This window comes from Triturus cristatus, chromosome 2_1, assembly GCF_964204655.1.
Source record: "Triturus cristatus chromosome 2_1, aTriCri1.1, whole genome shotgun sequence".
In the NCBI taxonomy this organism is placed as follows: domain Eukaryota; kingdom Metazoa; phylum Chordata; class Amphibia; order Caudata; family Salamandridae; genus Triturus; species Triturus cristatus.
This window is the reverse complement of record NC_140581.1, coordinates 902466876-902485839: the sequence shown is the minus strand read 5'-3', so window position 1 is coordinate 902485839 and position 18964 is coordinate 902466876. Positions and strand designations below refer to the sequence as shown.

At 41.4% G+C, this 18964-nt stretch overlaps 1 protein-coding gene across 1 annotated transcript in view; it reads right to left on the bottom strand.

Moving 5' to 3' along the window:
* The window catches only part of SLC28A3 (solute carrier family 28 member 3), a 312588-nt gene that overhangs the window by 64980 nt on the left and 228644 nt on the right, over positions 1-18964 (bottom strand). The window contains exon 9 of the mRNA XM_085633118.1: positions 7755-7835. Within this exon, the coding sequence (XP_085489244.1) occupies positions 7755-7835 (81 nt within the window). The remainder of the gene's footprint in view (positions 1-7754; positions 7836-18964) is intronic.

The window sequence follows — 18964 nt, the reverse complement described above, 5'->3', positions numbered from 1 at the left end:
GCTGCCACTAGACAAAACTCCGATCTCTCTCTGTAGCAGGAAAATTAATCACAAGAGTTATCTTGACATTTTTATGGCTGCCTGAAAGCTGACAGCACAAGGAACTCTGCAGCAGGTGCTTTTAAATCCTAAGTTATTGCCAAATACAGCGCCCTCGCTATAGTCAGTGCCATCCTCCAGGTCAGATCCCAGTTCGGCAGCACCGGCCGCCCCTCCCTAAAGCCAGCCCTGGTCATGTGTGAGGCGTGCCCAGGTTTTAGCCACTTTAATATTGTCTGCCTTGGGGGGCTCACTGTTGCCCAGGGTAAGGTCAGAAGAGCTCCTCCTTGTATCAAGACATTGTGGGAGAAGGTGGCCCTTTCAGACAGGGGCGTCAGGCTCCACCAATCCTCACATTTTCAGTAATGTTTCAAGTTGCAAGGGAGTAGGAAGGAGTTTAGATTTCCCGATGATACATTGTGCACACTTGCAGCTGTATAGTTGTATCCCTGGCTTGGGAAGTCACTGGTGTGATGCCTGTGAGTACTCTATCTCGCTATCATGCCTACTCCACACTTCGCCTAGTATTTGGGAGTTCCTGTCGCTCCTTTATTCCTCTGCTGCAGCAGGCAGGATCTCTCCCAAATACCTGTATGACTGCGTGCGACATCAGGGGTGACACTTTGCAAGTGGTTTTCACACTGAGCGCCCATACAGATTTGCTCTTGTCCAAGGCAGGAGTAGGTGCTTTTTCATGGTGGGAATGGAAAGGAAACATCCACCAATTTCAGGGACTATAGAGGGAAGTGATTTTCCATTGGGAAGCATTTTTCACCTGAAGAAAAGTAAACAAAAAGAAAAATAGTGCAAATGCACTTCTCCCTTTGATTATTGAAGTGGAACACCCCAAAACATGATAATTCCACATCTACAGGATGGGCCAATGTCAATGACATTTTGCCCATGCTTCAGCCCCGACTCTTTTCCCCCTTCTGCCTTTGTTCTCATATATGCATTCTTGAACTCAAATGCCACCATTGTGTGCATTTGGGCGGATTTTTCTCTACCCAGTGCTTAGCAATAATTAGTCTGGTCACTGTTGTTGTAACAAGACATAATCAAATGTAATTAGCTGGGAGTTTAGCCCTAGAGGTATCATTAGCTAACACAATAATTGGTACCATCAAACAGCTATCTATCAGGATTTCAGATACTCTTTTAGTCATGAGCTCAGGACAAGTAGTAAACATACGTACATCTTCTGCGTTCTCTGCCAAACATCTAGGGCAGTTTGAGTTAGCCCGATATTTCCATACGAATAGTTGATGTGGAATATGATATAATTGATGGACAATTTTTATATTGTTGATCTAATAAATTAAGCAAACACAAGGAGATGATGGACGGAGTGCTGAAACTTTTCAAACACTCACCCCCAATCACAGATCTGGGTTGAATCCATCATCGTTCTTTAGCTCACTTCGCCACCTTATTTCAGACACAGCTACATGCAAATCAGTCTTGACCCTGTTCCTCATGGGAAAAGTCCAGCCCGAACCTTTGATCAGTCCTATGCTAACTGTGTGTAACTGTTTGGGAAAATATATCAAAAACATAACATAGAAATTATGAGTTGTGGCTGTTCGATACTTGCCAAGCACCACTAATAACCATTTATTGCGCAATTTGACTTCAAATAGTTTCTTGATTGAAGATGGTCGTAAAATCATATAGCATGCCAAGAAGTGTAGAGCCACAATGTGTCCATCATTGGGCCATGGTATCATAAAATATTTCAGATAGTATAAACATTTTCCCAATACCTATTTATTAATGGTATAAGGGAGACTTTTATCCATCGTAGTCATATATTTTTTAGCATCTTCTAGAATCTTAAACCTAACCCTTTTGTAATAATTTAGGTAATTAATTATCACCAGCCAATCAAAAACACCCTTTCCCAAGCACATTTCCTACATGCTGATCCCTGCTCCATTAAATTCACAATATAGCTAATCTCCTCTCAATGGCTGCCCAGTAATAAAGCTGAAATCTCAAAATACTTATCCTCCTCAATCTTGTGGTGTTTTAAGGAAATTAGCTGCTCATCATATCTTTTTAAGCCCCAAATAAAAGCGGATATACCTGCCTCCATTCACTTAAAATGAATGTTGGTTAATAAATAGGCATGGAATTAAACTGATAGATCATTTAGTTATAAGTTCATTTTCACTAAATTACACCTACCTACAATTATAATGGTTAATCTTTCATATTGGCTCATTCGCCTTATTGATCTTGCTAACAATGGGTAGTAATTAAGCTCAAAAATCCTATGTCTAGTTGGACTAATATTGTCCCACAGATACTCGACCACTGGTTTAGCATTGTTGTACATAATGGGTAATTACCTCAGATTTAGCAGTATTGAGTGCCTAGCCAAACTTTAATGCAAACTCCTCAACAGCTCGAATATCCTTGTCAATATCTTTGGAAACTATTGCAACGTCGTCCGCATCGGCAGCAATCTTCACAGTAACCAAATTGAGACATACTGGACCGATTTGCTTCTTTTTTTTACCAGTCGTAGATAGGGATCCAGATATAAAGCAGGAGACAACTGACATTCTTGGCACGTGCCTCTTTGTATTGGGACGCTTGCTGACAATTTCCCCATAATACCATGGCTAGTTTTCGTTTGGTTATGTCAATTGGGCACTAAGGAGATGAATTTGGTGCCAAAATGCATCTGCTCCAATATTAACCACAGGTACTACCAGGAAACACAGTCAAATGCTTTCTCGGCATCTCGTTGGATCATACGGCCTGTTGCCTTTTTACATTGACCCGGTCAAACATAGTTATTGCCATATTTCTATTTTTCGTGGTATCCCATTCTGGTGTAAATCCATGTTGTTCCACTGATACCAAAGTTTTTATGACACTTGATAATCATTTTGGATAATATTTTCTAATATATTTTGACGTCTGAATGAATCTGTGAAAAAAGCCAATCTGATCCTCTAGATTCTGCCAGTTTCCTTGTCTTTAATAATATTGAATTCATGGTTCCTTTGCAGGATAAAGGAACCAGATTAACGTTGTATATACTGTTAATAAAAACCGTGAGCAAAGGAAGTATTACATCCACAAAAGTTTTGTAAAACTCAGCAGGGATAGAGTCCAATCCCGCTGCCTTTCCAATAGCCAAGGTTACTACGGCCTTCGTTACCTCTTCTCTAGAGAATGGGAACTCAAGAGAGTTGGCCTCCAGACAAGAGAGATGATTAAGACCAATTTTTCAAAGAATTTAATTATTCCAGATCTGGAGCTCACCTCTTCCAGTGAATATAATTGTGCATAGTAGTGTTAACATGAATCAATGGTGGTGCCACCTCAGCCACTAATACCACTCAATCTTCTTTAAACTCAGTGATCTAGGACCTTGCCTGTTGTTCCCTAGTGAGTAGCGCAAATATCAGCCCTGCAGTTTCATTGCACTCATACACCGACACAGTGGAAAAAATTGTTGCGCATTCTTCTCCTGGAATACTCTAGTTATTTGAGTCCTGGCCTACAAAATATCTAATTAGATTTTTCTTCAATCTAAAGATTGACTATGAATTCCTGCCGTATGTTTTTGTTCAACCCCTGTATATTTTGAAGTAACTGTAGGGTTTCATTTTTGTTGTTTTTTCGTTTTACAACAATTTAGCTAGTTATTTTCTCCCCTGCATTGTAGCATTGAAAGCGTCCAATGCAATTATGGGCGAAGCAGAAAATCTATTAAAAAGGATAAATTCAGTAATCTTCTCCATAATATCTTTCCTAAACGATTCAACCGTTAGTAAGGTGGTCAGAAAAATCAAGCATCTGTTTGTAACAATTAGTTTAGTTTCAAGCGTAATCAATAGCGGGCTTTGATCAGAACAAATTTTAACAAGTTTTTGTATTTTGACCACCTGCATTATTTCTGATGAGAGACAATCAGTTTGCGATGTTGGGTGTGCCGGTGGGAATAACACATAAATCTGTGACTGTCATCATTCCAATATATATTAACCCAACAATCCCTTAACCCTAATACTTTAATCAAGTTACTTAAGGCACCCCTAAATGTAGGTAATCTAAGAAATCCTAATGTGTTGGTTGCCTCCTTTACCCAATCAAAGGGCCACTTGAAATCCCCACACACTATGCAGTGTTTCTGCCAACCTGCCACCCCCAAATCAGAAAATGAAATAATGAAGGGTGATTGGTGATTGGTGTTTGTATCATGCACAGTACAAACCATACACCTTTGATTGCTAACTACAAGTGGCGCAATAGCCTACCTGCCATGTGTGGCAGCTAATACTTTAGTAACATGTTTTGCTCTGAAGTGTCTATTAGTCATGGCTATGGTTCCATCTCTAGTAGACATGGGTTCAAACAAACATACTACCAAATTTAAGCTGAGCTGCTTAAACACTGCCCGATCTAAGTAAGCTGTGTGGGTCTCTTGAAGACACACTATATCGGAATTGTTTCTTTCAAGATTACATTTAACCAAAGTTTGTTTTTGTTTAGAGCAGGGTTCTACAAAGTCGATCCCGGAGGGCCAGATCCATGCCAGAATTTTAAGATAACTGCATTTATCTAAATGGGGATATGTTAAAAATCTGGCATGGATCCGGCCCTCCAGGATCGACTTTGAAGAATCCTGGTTTAGAGTTCAAACTGTTGACATTCGAGTTAAGTACTCTTAACTTTAATTTATTATTATGCAGGAACTGTAAGACTAGTAATCTCCAATAATTAAGTGCCAAGGTTGGTTGTCCTTGCACAGCCCTCCTTTCATGTATAACTGACTGGTCTCTGTCTTATTTTCGCCCCCAACAAAGGCATCCTTAATCCATCCGTCGCCCCTCCCATCCATCCTTCAGCCCCATACTCTACCCACCTCCCCAACCCATGCTCCTTGCTGGCAACCTCCCCGTGGGATAGAGAGTAACCATCCCACTCCCTCTCACTCCATGTGCTTCAAGGAATATGGATCTGGACTAGATGGTGGGCGGGGAATGGGGGTGCAGAGATCACTCCCTCCATGGAGGCTCCTTTAATTTCAATAAGGGATCAAAGGCAATCAAGAAGTAGGCAAAAAATACATCTTAGATTTTGAACGTTTTCCTCATCTTGGATATAAAACCTAAAGCTTTCTCAACTTCCTGAAGCAGGGTGTAGTTGCTCCTCACAGAATCCTCATGTACGACTGCTGTGCAATTTGGGCTTGCCCACCCAATTACTTGACTTCAGGGATTTTTTGCCCGAATCTACCGACTACAAGTGCTGTTGCGAAAGACATGTTGAGCTAAATTCTAAATGCATATCAAGATTTAAATCTGAGACAACTTTTATGCCTGGATATATTAATTATCTTTTTTTATTAGATAGTTAGAGAAACAGGCCAAGACAGTATGTGGTTTAACACTTTTTGGGTTAAGACAAATTAAGCACTCCTGGAAATATACAACTGCTATATATTTCGTGTAGTACTCCTGAGATTTTTTGTTAAAGTCAGAAATGAACTCCAATCATAGGAATCACTCTACAGAATACATTTCTGACTTTATTTTACTTCGGTTTTGAAAGTGGTATCATTATTTCTTGTTCATTTTTTAATAATTAGCCTAAATGGACAAATTGCTTTTCGTGTTTCATTCTAAATCATTTACTCTTGTATTTACAGATTTCTTCTTGTCAAAAGCAACAAAGTTGATGGGGAACAGTACAGCTGAGTATGTTTTTATTGGAGCAATAAAAATTATTTTATATGTTTCAACACCTAGTAATGGTATCGATCTCTTGTGTGTTTTTTAGTTTAACCTGTGTTCAGACATCTGCTCAAGAAGAGGTGTGATTAATTCCCTGCCAACCTCTGAGTGGTACGCTCCGTACATGCACAACCTACATAACTAATTAGAAAGCATGGACACCCCCCAAGTGGAATGGAACCATCTACATTTACACTGCACATCTGTGGTGTCATGGCCACACTGTATAAATTAACACCCAGTGTTGGACCTGACCCTTTTGGCAGGGTTATCCCCTAACTTTTGGCCTTCCTCTGCCTATTTTTTGGACTTTCGTTTTGTTGCCTTTATGACTCAGAGAACCTTTGCACTGCTAACCAGTGCTAAAGTGCATGTGCTCTCTCCTTTAAACATGATATGATTGGTTTACACCGGTCTGGCATATTTGATGTACTTATAGGTCTCTTGTACAGTGGTAGAGCATATGCAGGGGCTGTAAATCCTAATAGTGGGCCTGCAGCACTGCTTGTGCCGCTCACAGACAGTGGTGCCTCGAGGAAGTGCTGTGGGGTGGTGGGGCGGGGCGGGGGGTAGTAAACTCCTGTATACAGCCAAATGGAGTTAAGTAAATAAATAAATAAATAAAACATATTACATTGCGCACGCTGCATCGACATTTGGCGTTGCAGGGCGCGCAATGTAATTCGTTTGCCCCCCCTTCCCCGACCCGCCTCACCGCCCAGTAGCACTCCCTCCAGGAGCTGCCACTGCTCACAGACATAGCCTTTCAAACCTGCCTCAGGCCTGCCACTGCAAAAAAGTAAAGAACAGAAGACTGTCCATGGATCAAACAATTTCTGTACTTTATCACAAATGTTTTCTGTTCCCTCTCCAGCCTCTTTCTAGATAGGCATTTACTCCTGGCCTTGGTAGGTGCAAATCTTTAGCAGTACCCATAATGTAAATATGCCTACCAAGAGTGTGTTAATTCCCACAAAATCAGAAAATTGTGAAAATTCTCCTCATTAGTCAGACATCCTTGTCCTGTAAGCTCCCAAACCAGCCTACCAAAATAGATTTGCTCACATGTAATATTACATAGTACTGATCTAACATTATGTGTCAAGAAATGTGAATGTCAAACATGGCTTTGCAAAACCAAATATTGTTTTGCACATCTAAGTTTAACTTCAATGTATGACTAACTTTGTGAATAGGAGTATTCCTGTCCTTTCTATCTGCGCTGGTGCTGTTTTGACAGCTTAGGGCTAACTTAGACACCCTTGGACCATGTTGCAAGTGTGCCTCGGTCGCAGACAGGTTTGTTTTTGTGCAGGAAGGCCACTTTCCTGCACACACCCAATCCTATGAGGAGTTTTGCTCTTTGTATGTGTGCTGCAGAATACAGAACACATGGAAAGAGGAACAAACATTGAGAAATTAACACATTTCTCCTCGTTACACCTCACCTCGAGAGGCGTAGAGATTTGATGCTTCCACAGGTTTACATCACCCAGGTTAATATCACTTTGTAAATGTGGAGCCTCATAAAATCGCATGGGTGTTTGCGTGAGAAAACCCACCGTAAACGTCTCCCGGGTGCAGAGTAAGGCGAAGCAGCGATTTGTGCTGTGCCACTTTACTCATGATTTAGGAGGCCACTCAAAGCCACAAAGGGTGGCTTTGCGTGGCTTCATAAATCTTTATGAGAGTACTGCGTTAAGCATGTACCACTTTACATGGTGCAACAGTGACGCAAGGCTCTCATAAGTAATCCCATAAAACACATATCTCACATACATTTTTGACAAACACTGTATTATAGATCATCTTTCTCTTTTAGTGTTGTACTTTGTTTACCTTGTCTGATATCTATTCCTTACTTTAGTGAGGGTGGGTGGTAAGAGGTGCAATGTCCACATAGCAATTATAAGGCAAAAATCCTAACAATATTTATTTGCTGAAACTGAAAGAAAGTCTTACCTTTTTAATGAGCCACTGCATAAATCCAGTGTAGTACATCATAGACATCACCGTACTGAAGAATACTACGATTGGTAGGACCTTGAACGCAAACACAATGCATTGGTATTAACTTGTGTTTCTCAATAAAAATGTTATCAATCCCAGTAATTAAAGCATTTTTGTATTGCTGTTGGAGGTCATTAGGCTTGTATTGTTTTTAAACAGTATTCATGGTTTCCTTATAAAAGTCCATACTAAAACTGACAGATAATCATTCCTCATTCATTGATGACACGTGCAATGGGAACATATGTATTTATTCCTGGTGCATGTCTGTAAAACGTGATTTCATCTCTATCAAAACAAATTCACAATTAAATAGAAACTTTTCACATCCATGATCCTCATACATGTTTATTCCGATTATCAGGAATATGTATTTAGTTGTATTGTCCTTCGTGCACTTTGATGGAAAAGACCATAGTCAAAGTTTATGATTATTTCCTCGATACGGTACTTATTGTATTGACAATTCAATATGGTGTTAAACATTCTGTACCCAAAGGACACAGAAGTATCTTTAATTGAGGGTGAAGCACTTAACCAGATATCTAGGGTTCAGAACATTCCCATGAACATTTTAAGATAATGATTGAGGTTGAGGGCAACAATAAGCAACCTTGACATGTCACTGTGAGTTTCACCTAGGAGAATATCTGTTTAGAAAACCCCAAGTTATGGTCTCTCTTTGTCCCAAAAAGATGTTTTGAGTGGATCCTCAATTACACTATCCCTACCACTTTCCAATACCTTAGTGTAAATGTAATGGCCGTGCTGGTCATGTCGCTCTCACTTAATTAAATATACGTTTCTTTAGAACCTGAGAAAGCCCTCTCGCCTCGTTCTAGGTTAAGGGTGGACTTCCCCACAAGTAACCTTACTAAAAACAGGGGTGTGGAATTTTCTTCTTTTTGCTTGGCCAGTAATATGGAATCCATCTTTTAGCCGTGGTCTCCCCCCCCCCCCCCATTTTGTCACTCTGCCCATTTGAGGTTTTTGACCTCTGTAATATCTGTGGTTCTCTAAAGTTGCACCAATAACTTGTTTTTCAAAGTTTGCCTGTCACTTTGATAAAATAAACCTTTATGCAGTATGGTTCTGCACATTTGCACAAAGTACGTATATGGGGTGTAATAATGATGGCCAACCCTTTCCTGCTTGCAACTCAAAATGTAATATGCTGTCAGAAGTGGATGTTTTATGAAGCTAGGCAATATACCCTTCCCAAATAGGTGACACAGATTGACATTTTATTTTTGCAATTTAGGATAAAAGAATGCTTTAAAAAATAAATTTGCAGTCAGTAGGTGATCTAGCATGAAAGTATCACGAGTGTAGTAAGAATAGTATTACCTACTGTGCACAATCCGGCTTGAAAAACATCATTAGAGTCTGCCTAAGTTTAGTGACGCGCTTAACTAAAGGAGTCCCTATATTTGGCTGGAATTCACTTACACTTCACTCCAGCAAGACCCAGCCGCTGGCAGAACAAAGAGACATATAAACATTGAGAAATGGAATGATGATTGGTCCCAGGCCTTTCATGTCACATATGCCAGCTTGGGAGATAGTGATAGACATCCTCCTGAGCCAACACTGGGGCTGGATCAGATGGGATCTTAAAAACAGAGATTTCCCTTCATGCTTGCTAGGAATATTTGAGGCAGTTGAGGGTTGAGCTGAGAGGCAGGGAAAGGTCTTCTCAATGCAACAATGTTTCTACCATGAGGGTTTATGTGGTGAAAGGGAATGTGAGATTGTGTTCTGCTGGAAAGTATTTCCTTATAGCAAGAACTAGGCCACGGAGCTGAACCATATGGGGGCAGGGAGTAAACCCTGGATTTGCAGCCCTACTTCCTGAGGGATCATCATTAACGGCTGACTGTGTTTACGCTTTAAAATGCTCTGTTTGACCTGCTCCCCGGGTGACCAGCATTGAACTAACAAAAAGAGGCCTCCCTGGTAGCCCCGCCCAACCAAAACTAGTTGGAGTCCAAATAAATAAAATGATAATAACTTCTTTCTATCATCATTTAATTTTCTTTTGAGCTGCTCAATGAGCAGTGGGGCAACACTACTATGCCTTAGTGGAGGAGCCGCCACTGCCTTTCATAGATATCAGAATTTTGATTTTATACTGTTTTTCAGTGAATATTTAATGTTTTGCAATACCTTTCAACCTCTAAATCAGATTTGCTTCATTTTTATGGTATGTTACTCAATAACTGCTAATATGTTTATCTAACTGGCCTTTGAACTTTTGAGGTCTTTACTTATTAACCTTTGTATTATTTTGGTTAGTTGCTGACCAAGTACAGCAGCAATTTCTCTCAAGGAAAGTTTTTCAGACTGAGCCTTCCTGAGAAAAGTTGCCATGGAGAACCCAGAGATTACGCACCACGTTACATTTTAGGGGCCAGATTGTTTGGGCTTTGTGGGAACCCAGTCATGACTCACAGCAAGACTTTGGTCCCCCACCCCATAGCTGATTCCCAGCAAATGATACGTTTCCAAATGGTGTGTAAGTGTGTGTGCACAGAAGAAGGAAACAAGTGCAACTCCATGGAAGCATTATCATATTCTCAAGCACTTGGAATGCAGTTTAGTGTTAAAGATTTATGAGAGAAAAAGTCTTAAGAATATTCACTATTTATACATCACACTTAAAACTAAACGGCATCTGAATTATCTCACTTACTAGTCCTCGACTTAGCTGTCATCAATTTATCAACCTCACATGGAGGATAGGCCAAGCTGCTCTAATGGGACTTGAACCTCAGCTACTTTACCTATTGCAGAGATGTTTTTTGTATTAACAATGAAGCATCCCACCAGCACCTGCAGAGACGCCATCGGTTCGTCCAAGGTGCAGTGCTAACTCCTACAAAGATGATGGCAGTTCAGTCGCCCGTCGCTAGCGGCAGATCAGTGACATACTAGGTTGAATTGGGAACCACAAAAGATCCCTCCCACCTCCAACTCTCCCATTGGGAAGCTGGACAGCTTCCAGGAAAAAACGTGAGTATAGTGTCTGTCCTTAACATACTGGGAAACCCCTCTCCCCCAACTATGATATGTGGGTCCTGACAGTATGTCACCAATCTGATATGTAAATTTCAATGTCTACATTCGGTATTTCAAATTCTACTATCCTACTCAAACACTGATAAATGTTCATCTAAGTGTGTTCACCCCTCAAGTGAAGTCTCTTTGGGGGAGTACCTGCTGCCACCACCTCTGTGACCTCAGTCTACGCGACAACGGCTATACATCCGCCCCCCTGCTGGGTGGAAATTCCACCAGAAACATTCAGCCTCAACTACTACATATGGTTTAGGCACATTGGTAAAAAAAAATATAGCAGGGCTGGTGTATTACTCGGTGAACCGGTGAAGGCGACTGTCATTCCAATATTTAGTTATTATGCATATATATTTTTTTATGAGAACATGTCAGGGAAATGTATAGAAGCAGGTGCAGCGAATCTCCTAAACCAGGAAACATGAGTAGATACAGATTTTATTTCTGTGTGTGTGGGTAGATGGAGCAGGAAGAATGGAAGAAAGGAAGCTTTGCATCCCTAGGTCTATCAATTTCCCATATTACATATCAAAAATCATATTAGATAGAAAACATCATTTTAAAATTAAGGTCAAACGCACAGTGATTTTTCAAGGTGTGGCTGGCTGCTTTGTGTTCAGTTCTTTTATGAGGGCAGAAGCCTACGCTTTAATGAACTTGAATCAAGTGTGGTTTCTGTTCACGCTGACGATAGTAAACAAAGGCGCTCAACAAGGCTTGCAGCGTATTTTTCTTTGGCACTTTTCCGCTTGCTCTGGCAGTCGGTGCTCTTTTACTGTTTACAGAAGCACGCCTTGTGGGGTGGTTGTCCTTGCAGGTTAAAATAACACTTTGTATACCTGTTACCGCTCCATGGCTCTCAATGTTGTCACATACAGTAGCAATAATATCCTAAGGGCTTGGAGTCGCACAAACTTGATTGTTACTCTGCTCAGAAGATCATTTTGCTTGGTGTCTTCCTTGTGTTTGGGGCTGAATGCAAGTTCTGAGCTACTGTCCATCTGTCTATGCTAGATACATTTCTTTAGAACCTGAGAAAGCCCTCTCGCCTCGTTCTAGGTTATGGGTGGACTTCCCCACAAGTAACCTTACTAAAAACAGGGGTGTGGAATTTTCTTCTTTTTGCTTGGCCAGTAATATGGAATCCATCTTTTAGCCGTGGTCTCCCCCCCCCCCCATTTTGTCACTCTGCCCATTTGAGGTTTTTGACCTCTGTAATATCTGTGGTTCTCTAAAGTTGCACACCAATAACTTGTTTTTCAAAGTTTGCCATACCTGTCACTTTGATAAAATAAACCTTTATGCAGTATGGTTCTGCACATTTGCACAAAGTACGTATATGGGGTGTAATAATGATGGCCAACCCTTTCCTGCTTGCAACTCAATGTAATATGCTTTCAGAAGTGGATGTTTTATGAAGCTAGGCAATATACCCTTCCCAAATAGGTGACACAGATTGACATTTTTATTTTTGCAATTTAGGATAAAAGAATGCTTTAAAAAATAAATGTGCAGTCAGTAGGTGATTTAGCATGAAAGTATCACGAGTGTAGTAAGAATAGTATTACCTACTGTGCACAATCCGGCTTGAAAAACATCATTAGAGTCTGCCTAAGTTTAGTGACGCGCTTAACTAAAGGAGTCCCTATATTTGGCTGGAATTCACTTACACTTCACTCCATCAAGACCCAGCCACTGGCAGAACAAAGAGACATATAAACATTGAGAAATGGGATGATGATTGGTCCCAGGCCTTTCATGTCACATATACCAGCTTGGGAGATAGTGATAGACATCCTCCTGAGCCAACACTGGGGCTGGATCAGATGGGATCTTAAAAACAGAGATTTCCCTTCATGCTTGCTAGGAATATTTGAGGCAGTTGAGGGTTGATCTGAGAGGCAGGGAAAGGTCTTCTCAATGCAACAATGTTTCTACCATGAGGGTTTATGTGGTGAAAGGGAATGTGAGATTGTGTTCTGCTGCAAAGTATTTCCTTATAGCAAGAACTAGGCCACGGAGCTGAACCATATGGGGGCAGGGAGTAAACCCTGGATTTGCAGCCCTACTTCCTGAGGGATCATCATTAACGGCTGACTGTGTTTACGCTTTAAAATGCTCTGTTTGACCTGCTCCCCGGGTGACCAGCATTGAACTAACAAAAAGAGGCCTTCCTGGTAGCCCCGCCCAACCAAAACTAGTTGGAGTCAAATAAATAAAATGATAATAACTTCTTTCTATCATCATTTAATTTTCTTTTGAGCTGCTCAATGAGCAGTGGGGCAACACTACTATGCCTTAGTGGAGGAGCCGCCACTGCCTTTCATAGATATCAGAATTTTGATTTTATACTGTTTTTCAGTGAATATTTAATGTTTTGCAATACCTTTCAACCTCTAAATCAGATTTGCTTCATTTTTATGGTATGTTACTCAATAACTGCTAATATGTTTATCTAACTGGCCTTTGAACTTTTGAGGTCTTTACTTATTAACCTTTGTATTATTTTGGTTAGTTGCTGACCAAGTACAGCAGCAATTTCTCTCAAGGAAAGTTTTTCAGACTGAGCCTTCCTGAGAAAAGTTGCCATGGAGAACCCAGAGATTACGCACCACGTTACATTTTAGGGGCCAGATTGTTTGGGCTTTGTGGGAACCCAGTCATGACTCACAGCAAGACTTTGGTCCCCCACCCCATAGCTGATTCCCAGCAAATGATACGTTTCCAAATGGTGTGTAAGTGTGTGTGCACAGAAGAAGGAAACAAGTGCAACTCCATGGAAGCATTATCATATTCTCAAGCACTTGGAATGCAGTTTAGTGTTAAAGATTTATGAGAGAAAAAGTCTTAAGAATATTCACTATTTATACATCACACTTAAAACTAAACGGCACCTGAATTATCTCACTTACTAGTCCTCGACTTAGCTGTCATCAATTTATCAACCTCACATGGAGGATAGGCCAAGCTGCTCTAATGGGACTTGAACCTCAGCTACTTTACCTATTGCAGAGATGTTTTTTGTATTAACAATGAAGCATCCCACCAGCACCTGCAGAGACTCCATCGGTTCATCCAAGGTGCAGTGCTAACTCCTACAAAGATGATGGCAGTTCAGTCGCCCGTCGCTAGCGGCAGATCAGTGACATACTAGGTTGAATTGGGAACCACAAAAGATCCCTCCCACCTCCAACTCTCCCATTGGGAAGCTGGACAGCTTCCAGGAAAAAACGTGAGTATAGTGTCTGTCCTTAACATACTGGGAAACCCCTCTCCCCCAACTATGATATGTGGGTCCTGACAGTATGTCACCAATCTGATATGTAAATTTCAATGTCTACATTAGGTATTTCAAATTCTACTATCCTACTCAAACACTGATAAATGTTCATCTAAGTGTGTTCACCCATCAAGTGAAGTCTCTTTGGGGGAGTACCTGCTGCCACCACCTCTGTGACCTCAGTCTACGCGACAACGGCTATACATCCGCCACCCTGCTGGGTGGAAATTCCACCAGAAACATTCAGCCTCAACTACTACATATGGTTTAGGCACATTGGTAAAAAAAAATATAGCAGGGCTGGTGTATTACTCGGTGAACCGGTGAAGGCGACTGTCATTCCAATATTTAGTTATTATGCATATATATTTTTTTATGAGAACATGTCAGGGAAATGTATAGAAGCAGGTGCAGCGAATCTCCTAAACCAGGAAACATGCATAGATACAGATTTTATTTCTGTGTGTGTGGGTAGATGGAGCAGGAAGAATGGAAGAAAGGAAGCTTTGCATCCCTAGGTCTATCAATTTCCCATATTACATATCAAAAATCATATTAGATAGAAAACATCATTTTAAAATTAAGGTCAAACGCACAGTGATTTTTCAAGGTGTGGCTGGCTGCTTTGTGTTCAGTTCTTTCATGAGGGCAGAAGCCTACGCTTTAATGAACTTGAATCAAGTGTGGTTTCTGTTCACGCTGACGATAGTAAACAAAGGCGCTCAACAAGGCTTGCAGCGTATTTTTCTTTGGCACTTTTCCGCTTGCTCTGGCAGTCGGTGCTGTTTTACTGTTTACAGAAGCACGCCTTGTGGGGTGGTTTTCCTTGCAGGTTAAAATAACACTTTGTATACCTGTTACCGCTCCATGGCTCTCAATGTTGTCACATACAGTAGCAATAATATCCTAAGGGCTTGGAGTCGCACAAACTTGATTGTTACTCTGCTCAGAAGATCATTTTGCTTGGTGTCTTCCTTGTGTTTGGGGCTGAATGCAAGTTCTGAGCTACTGTCCATCTGTCTATGCTAGACAGACAGGATAGCCCATGAAACTCTGGAGTGAGAGAATATTAGGGGCATATTATCAAGCACGGCATTAAAATTATCGCCGCTTTAGCGGCAGAAAACTGCAGCTAAAGCGGCGATAATGGGCTTGTTAATATGCCGCAGAGAATTCCAATAGAAGCCCATGTTGACACCAGAACATGGGCTTCTATGGGAATTCTCCCAGGGAGCTGCTTTTTACACCACTCTGCAACGCAGCTCTGTGGCGCTTACTGGAGGTAGCTGGTGGGCTAGTTGGCCCCAGGGACCCTCAGGACTCAAGTTTCTTTAATCCCCCAATTTACAACGCACTAGGGGGCGCATTTGCACAGTGGTGAAGGCAAGGGGTGGGGCCTGATGTGACAAGTGTGCAAACGCGTCCTGTGGCACATTTTAAATTGGGGGATTAAGTCCCCTTGATTCCTGAGGGTCCCTGGGGGCCAACTAGCCCACCAGGTACGTCCAGTAAGCGCCACAGAGTTGCGTTGCCGAGAGGTGTTCAAAGGGGCGTGGCCTTGGACCACCTCTCTGCAATGCAGCTCTGTGGCGCTTACTGAAGGTACCTGGTGGGCTACTTGGCCCCTAGGGACCCTCAGGATTCAAGGGGAATTAATCCCCCAACATAAAACCCGCCAGGACGTGCGTTTGCACAGTGGTGAAGGGAGGTGGCGGGGCCTGATGTGACATGTGTGTACTTATCCAATTACTCAGCCAAAACCCAAGCACTTATAAATTCACCATGCACTCTCCTAGCAGCCCACTAATCATCCAGTCACTACCCATGCACTCATGCAATGACCCATGCACTAACTCATGCACTGCTACAATACCATGAGCACTACCCATGCAGTCCAGCCATCGCCCTGTCACTACCCATGCACTCCTCCAATCACCCAGCGAGCACCATTTACTTATTCAATCACTCCGCCAAAACCCAAGCACTTATAATTTCACCATGCACTCTCCTTGCAGTACTCTACTCATCCAATGAGTACCCATGTACTCATGCAATGACCCAGTCACTCCCCGTGCACTCCTCCAGTCACTCAGCCACTACTATGTACTAATCCAAACACTCTGCCAATACCCAAGCACTTATAAATTCACTCAGGCACTCTCCTTGCAGTATTCTAATGTTTCAGTCAGTAGCTTTCTTGAAAAAACTCAATCCTGTCTTCTGGGGTCGAAATGTTACCATCTTCTTAAAAAATTATTTCTCTAACAAGGGGATCTTGCCTACTCCTCCATTTTGTAGAATCATTGGAATAAGATATTCTGGATCTCCATATTCCTCACCATTTCTGTTAAGAGTATATTATACAGCTTGTCAAATCAACTGGCTACTGGTCCCAGGATGCTTGTTTCCATTCTAGGGAAGACCTGGCTTGACAGTTCGGGCTGACTGTTCCCATGGGGAACAGGGTCACGGCTGATTTGCATATGGCTGGGTCTGAACTGGGGTGGCGAAGTGAGCTAAAGAACAATGATAGATTCAACCGAGATCTCTGACTGGGGGTGAGTGTCTGAAACGTTTCAGCACTCAGTGCATCATATCCATATGTTTGCTTTGTTCTCCCCAACTTGGCAGAGTATGCCCAGACGTGGGTCCCTTGCTTACTTTGCCACTGGATTCAAGCTAGACTGGCTGATGTGGGGGTGTTACCCGGAAACTGGTCCAAGGATGCTTGTTTCCGTTCCAGGGAAGACCTGGCTTGGCAGTTCGTACTGACTGTTCCCATGGGGAACAGGGTCAAGACTGATTTGCATATGGCTGGGTCTGAATTGTGGCAGCAAAGTGAGCTAAAGAATGATGATGGATTCAACCCAGATCTGTGACTGGAGATGAGTGTTTGAAAAGGTTCAGTGCTCCGTCCATCATCTCCTTGTGTTTGCTTCAAAAAACATTTCACAGCATACAACTGAATTAATGTTCACTCCTTAGTCATTAAATCCCCATGAGATGGGCTCCACGTTTCTCTCAAACAGCGTCTCTCCTCCTTCACAATTCTGATGTTCAGAGAAAGAATTTTTAAAGAAGACAGTAAAATTTCGAGCCCGGAATACAGAATTTTGTTTTTTCAAGAAATAAATACGCAGAGAGAAAGAAGTAGTATTCCTAACAAGTGTTGATTGTAGACTGTATTTGCTGTATAAAGAGACACAACAAGTGATCCAATAAAGAAAGAAGAAAAGAAAAACTACGTAAGAATGGGCATTGTGTGATTTTGGCAATATCTCAGTACACTTATTTTCTCTGTATATACATATGAATACAAATATATGTATATGAATATATGTATATATACGTGTATATATATATGTGTGTGTATATTATCTACTGGCGGTCGCCAGTAGATAGTTATGGTTAGGACCGAGTTCCCATAGGAAATCTGAAAATTCTATTTTGAATAACTTTGGCGCCGGTTGACTTATCTTCGTGAAATTTTCAAAACTAATGGGGCGCTCCGCTCAGCTCCTACCCTGAAAGTCTCGGGTGATTCGTCAAGCGGGGGCTGAGAAAAAAGGGGGGTCCCAAAACGCGTTTTCCCCATGCATTTTCCCATAGGACCTTTAGTCGAAGGTACAGCCCGAACGGCTGAACGGAATTACTTGAAATTTGGAAAAGAGGTATTCCTCAGGTCAGGCATGTGCCTTTTGCTTAAATGGTGTAAATCCGTTTAGTAGTTCCTGAGAAAATCAAAAGTAAAATCACATATATATCTGGGCGGAGCCTAACCACACATCTCATCGTGAGATCTGATTGGCTGTCAGCACTTCATCCAAGAAGTGTTGGCAGCCATCTTGGGACCAATATACATGATAGCACCTCATTAAAAAGCATTGCAGTTAATAGAAGGTTTTAAGACTTTAGTTACATTATAAATCATTTGTTGATGGTACCATACTCATTTTAGGAATTGTGGTGTGTTCTAAGGTGATTTTATCATGTGAAAAAGCCTTCTGCTGTGATATCATGAATCATGTTTGAGAGAAAACTATTTTCTCATGCTTTTCCCACGGAGGTTTGGAAGGTGATCTATAAGTTAACTGAGAGCATATTTTCTGTAAATTCACATTATCTTTCTCAATCAATCAAGCTTTATTCGACAGTTGAATCATAAAAGCACATTACAATCATTACATAAAACAGTTAATAAATTATCTAAAAGAATTAAAATTACAATTAAATCTCTAGACAACCGTCAAACAAGATGTTTGAAAAAGATATAATTAAGCCAATCTAAAAAAGAACCAATCCATTTGCTCTTATATTACACACGTATTAACGTGGCTCAGCTTAATGGTCGTACTACTTTAGTTACCAACCTATATTAACTACATCAAGTGGATTCTACTGAATGCAGATTTTTTAGGAGGGAGAATTTACAACGTGCCTCAGAGCTTTTGACCTTATGCCCCAAGCCCACCCTAAGAATTTAGCCACGGCTATGCAAATTGGAGGTGCGGAATCTGTGCACAAAATACGGAGAGCTATAGCATATCTTCTAATGCCCAGAAGTCTACAGATTGGTTTTATCCATATTTCCCGAGGTACTACATACATGGGACAAAAAAATAGTACGTGTCCTACGGATTCACATTCTTCTACACATCTGTAGCATTTGTCGTTTTTGTTTCCTTGGCCTCCCCATCTGGAGGTGAATTCAGCAACGGGTAGAGTACCCACCCGTATCTGAAAATACAATTTGCGATCTAGGGTTTTTTCAATTGTATCCCAGTACCTCTCTAGGGATGGGTGGGCT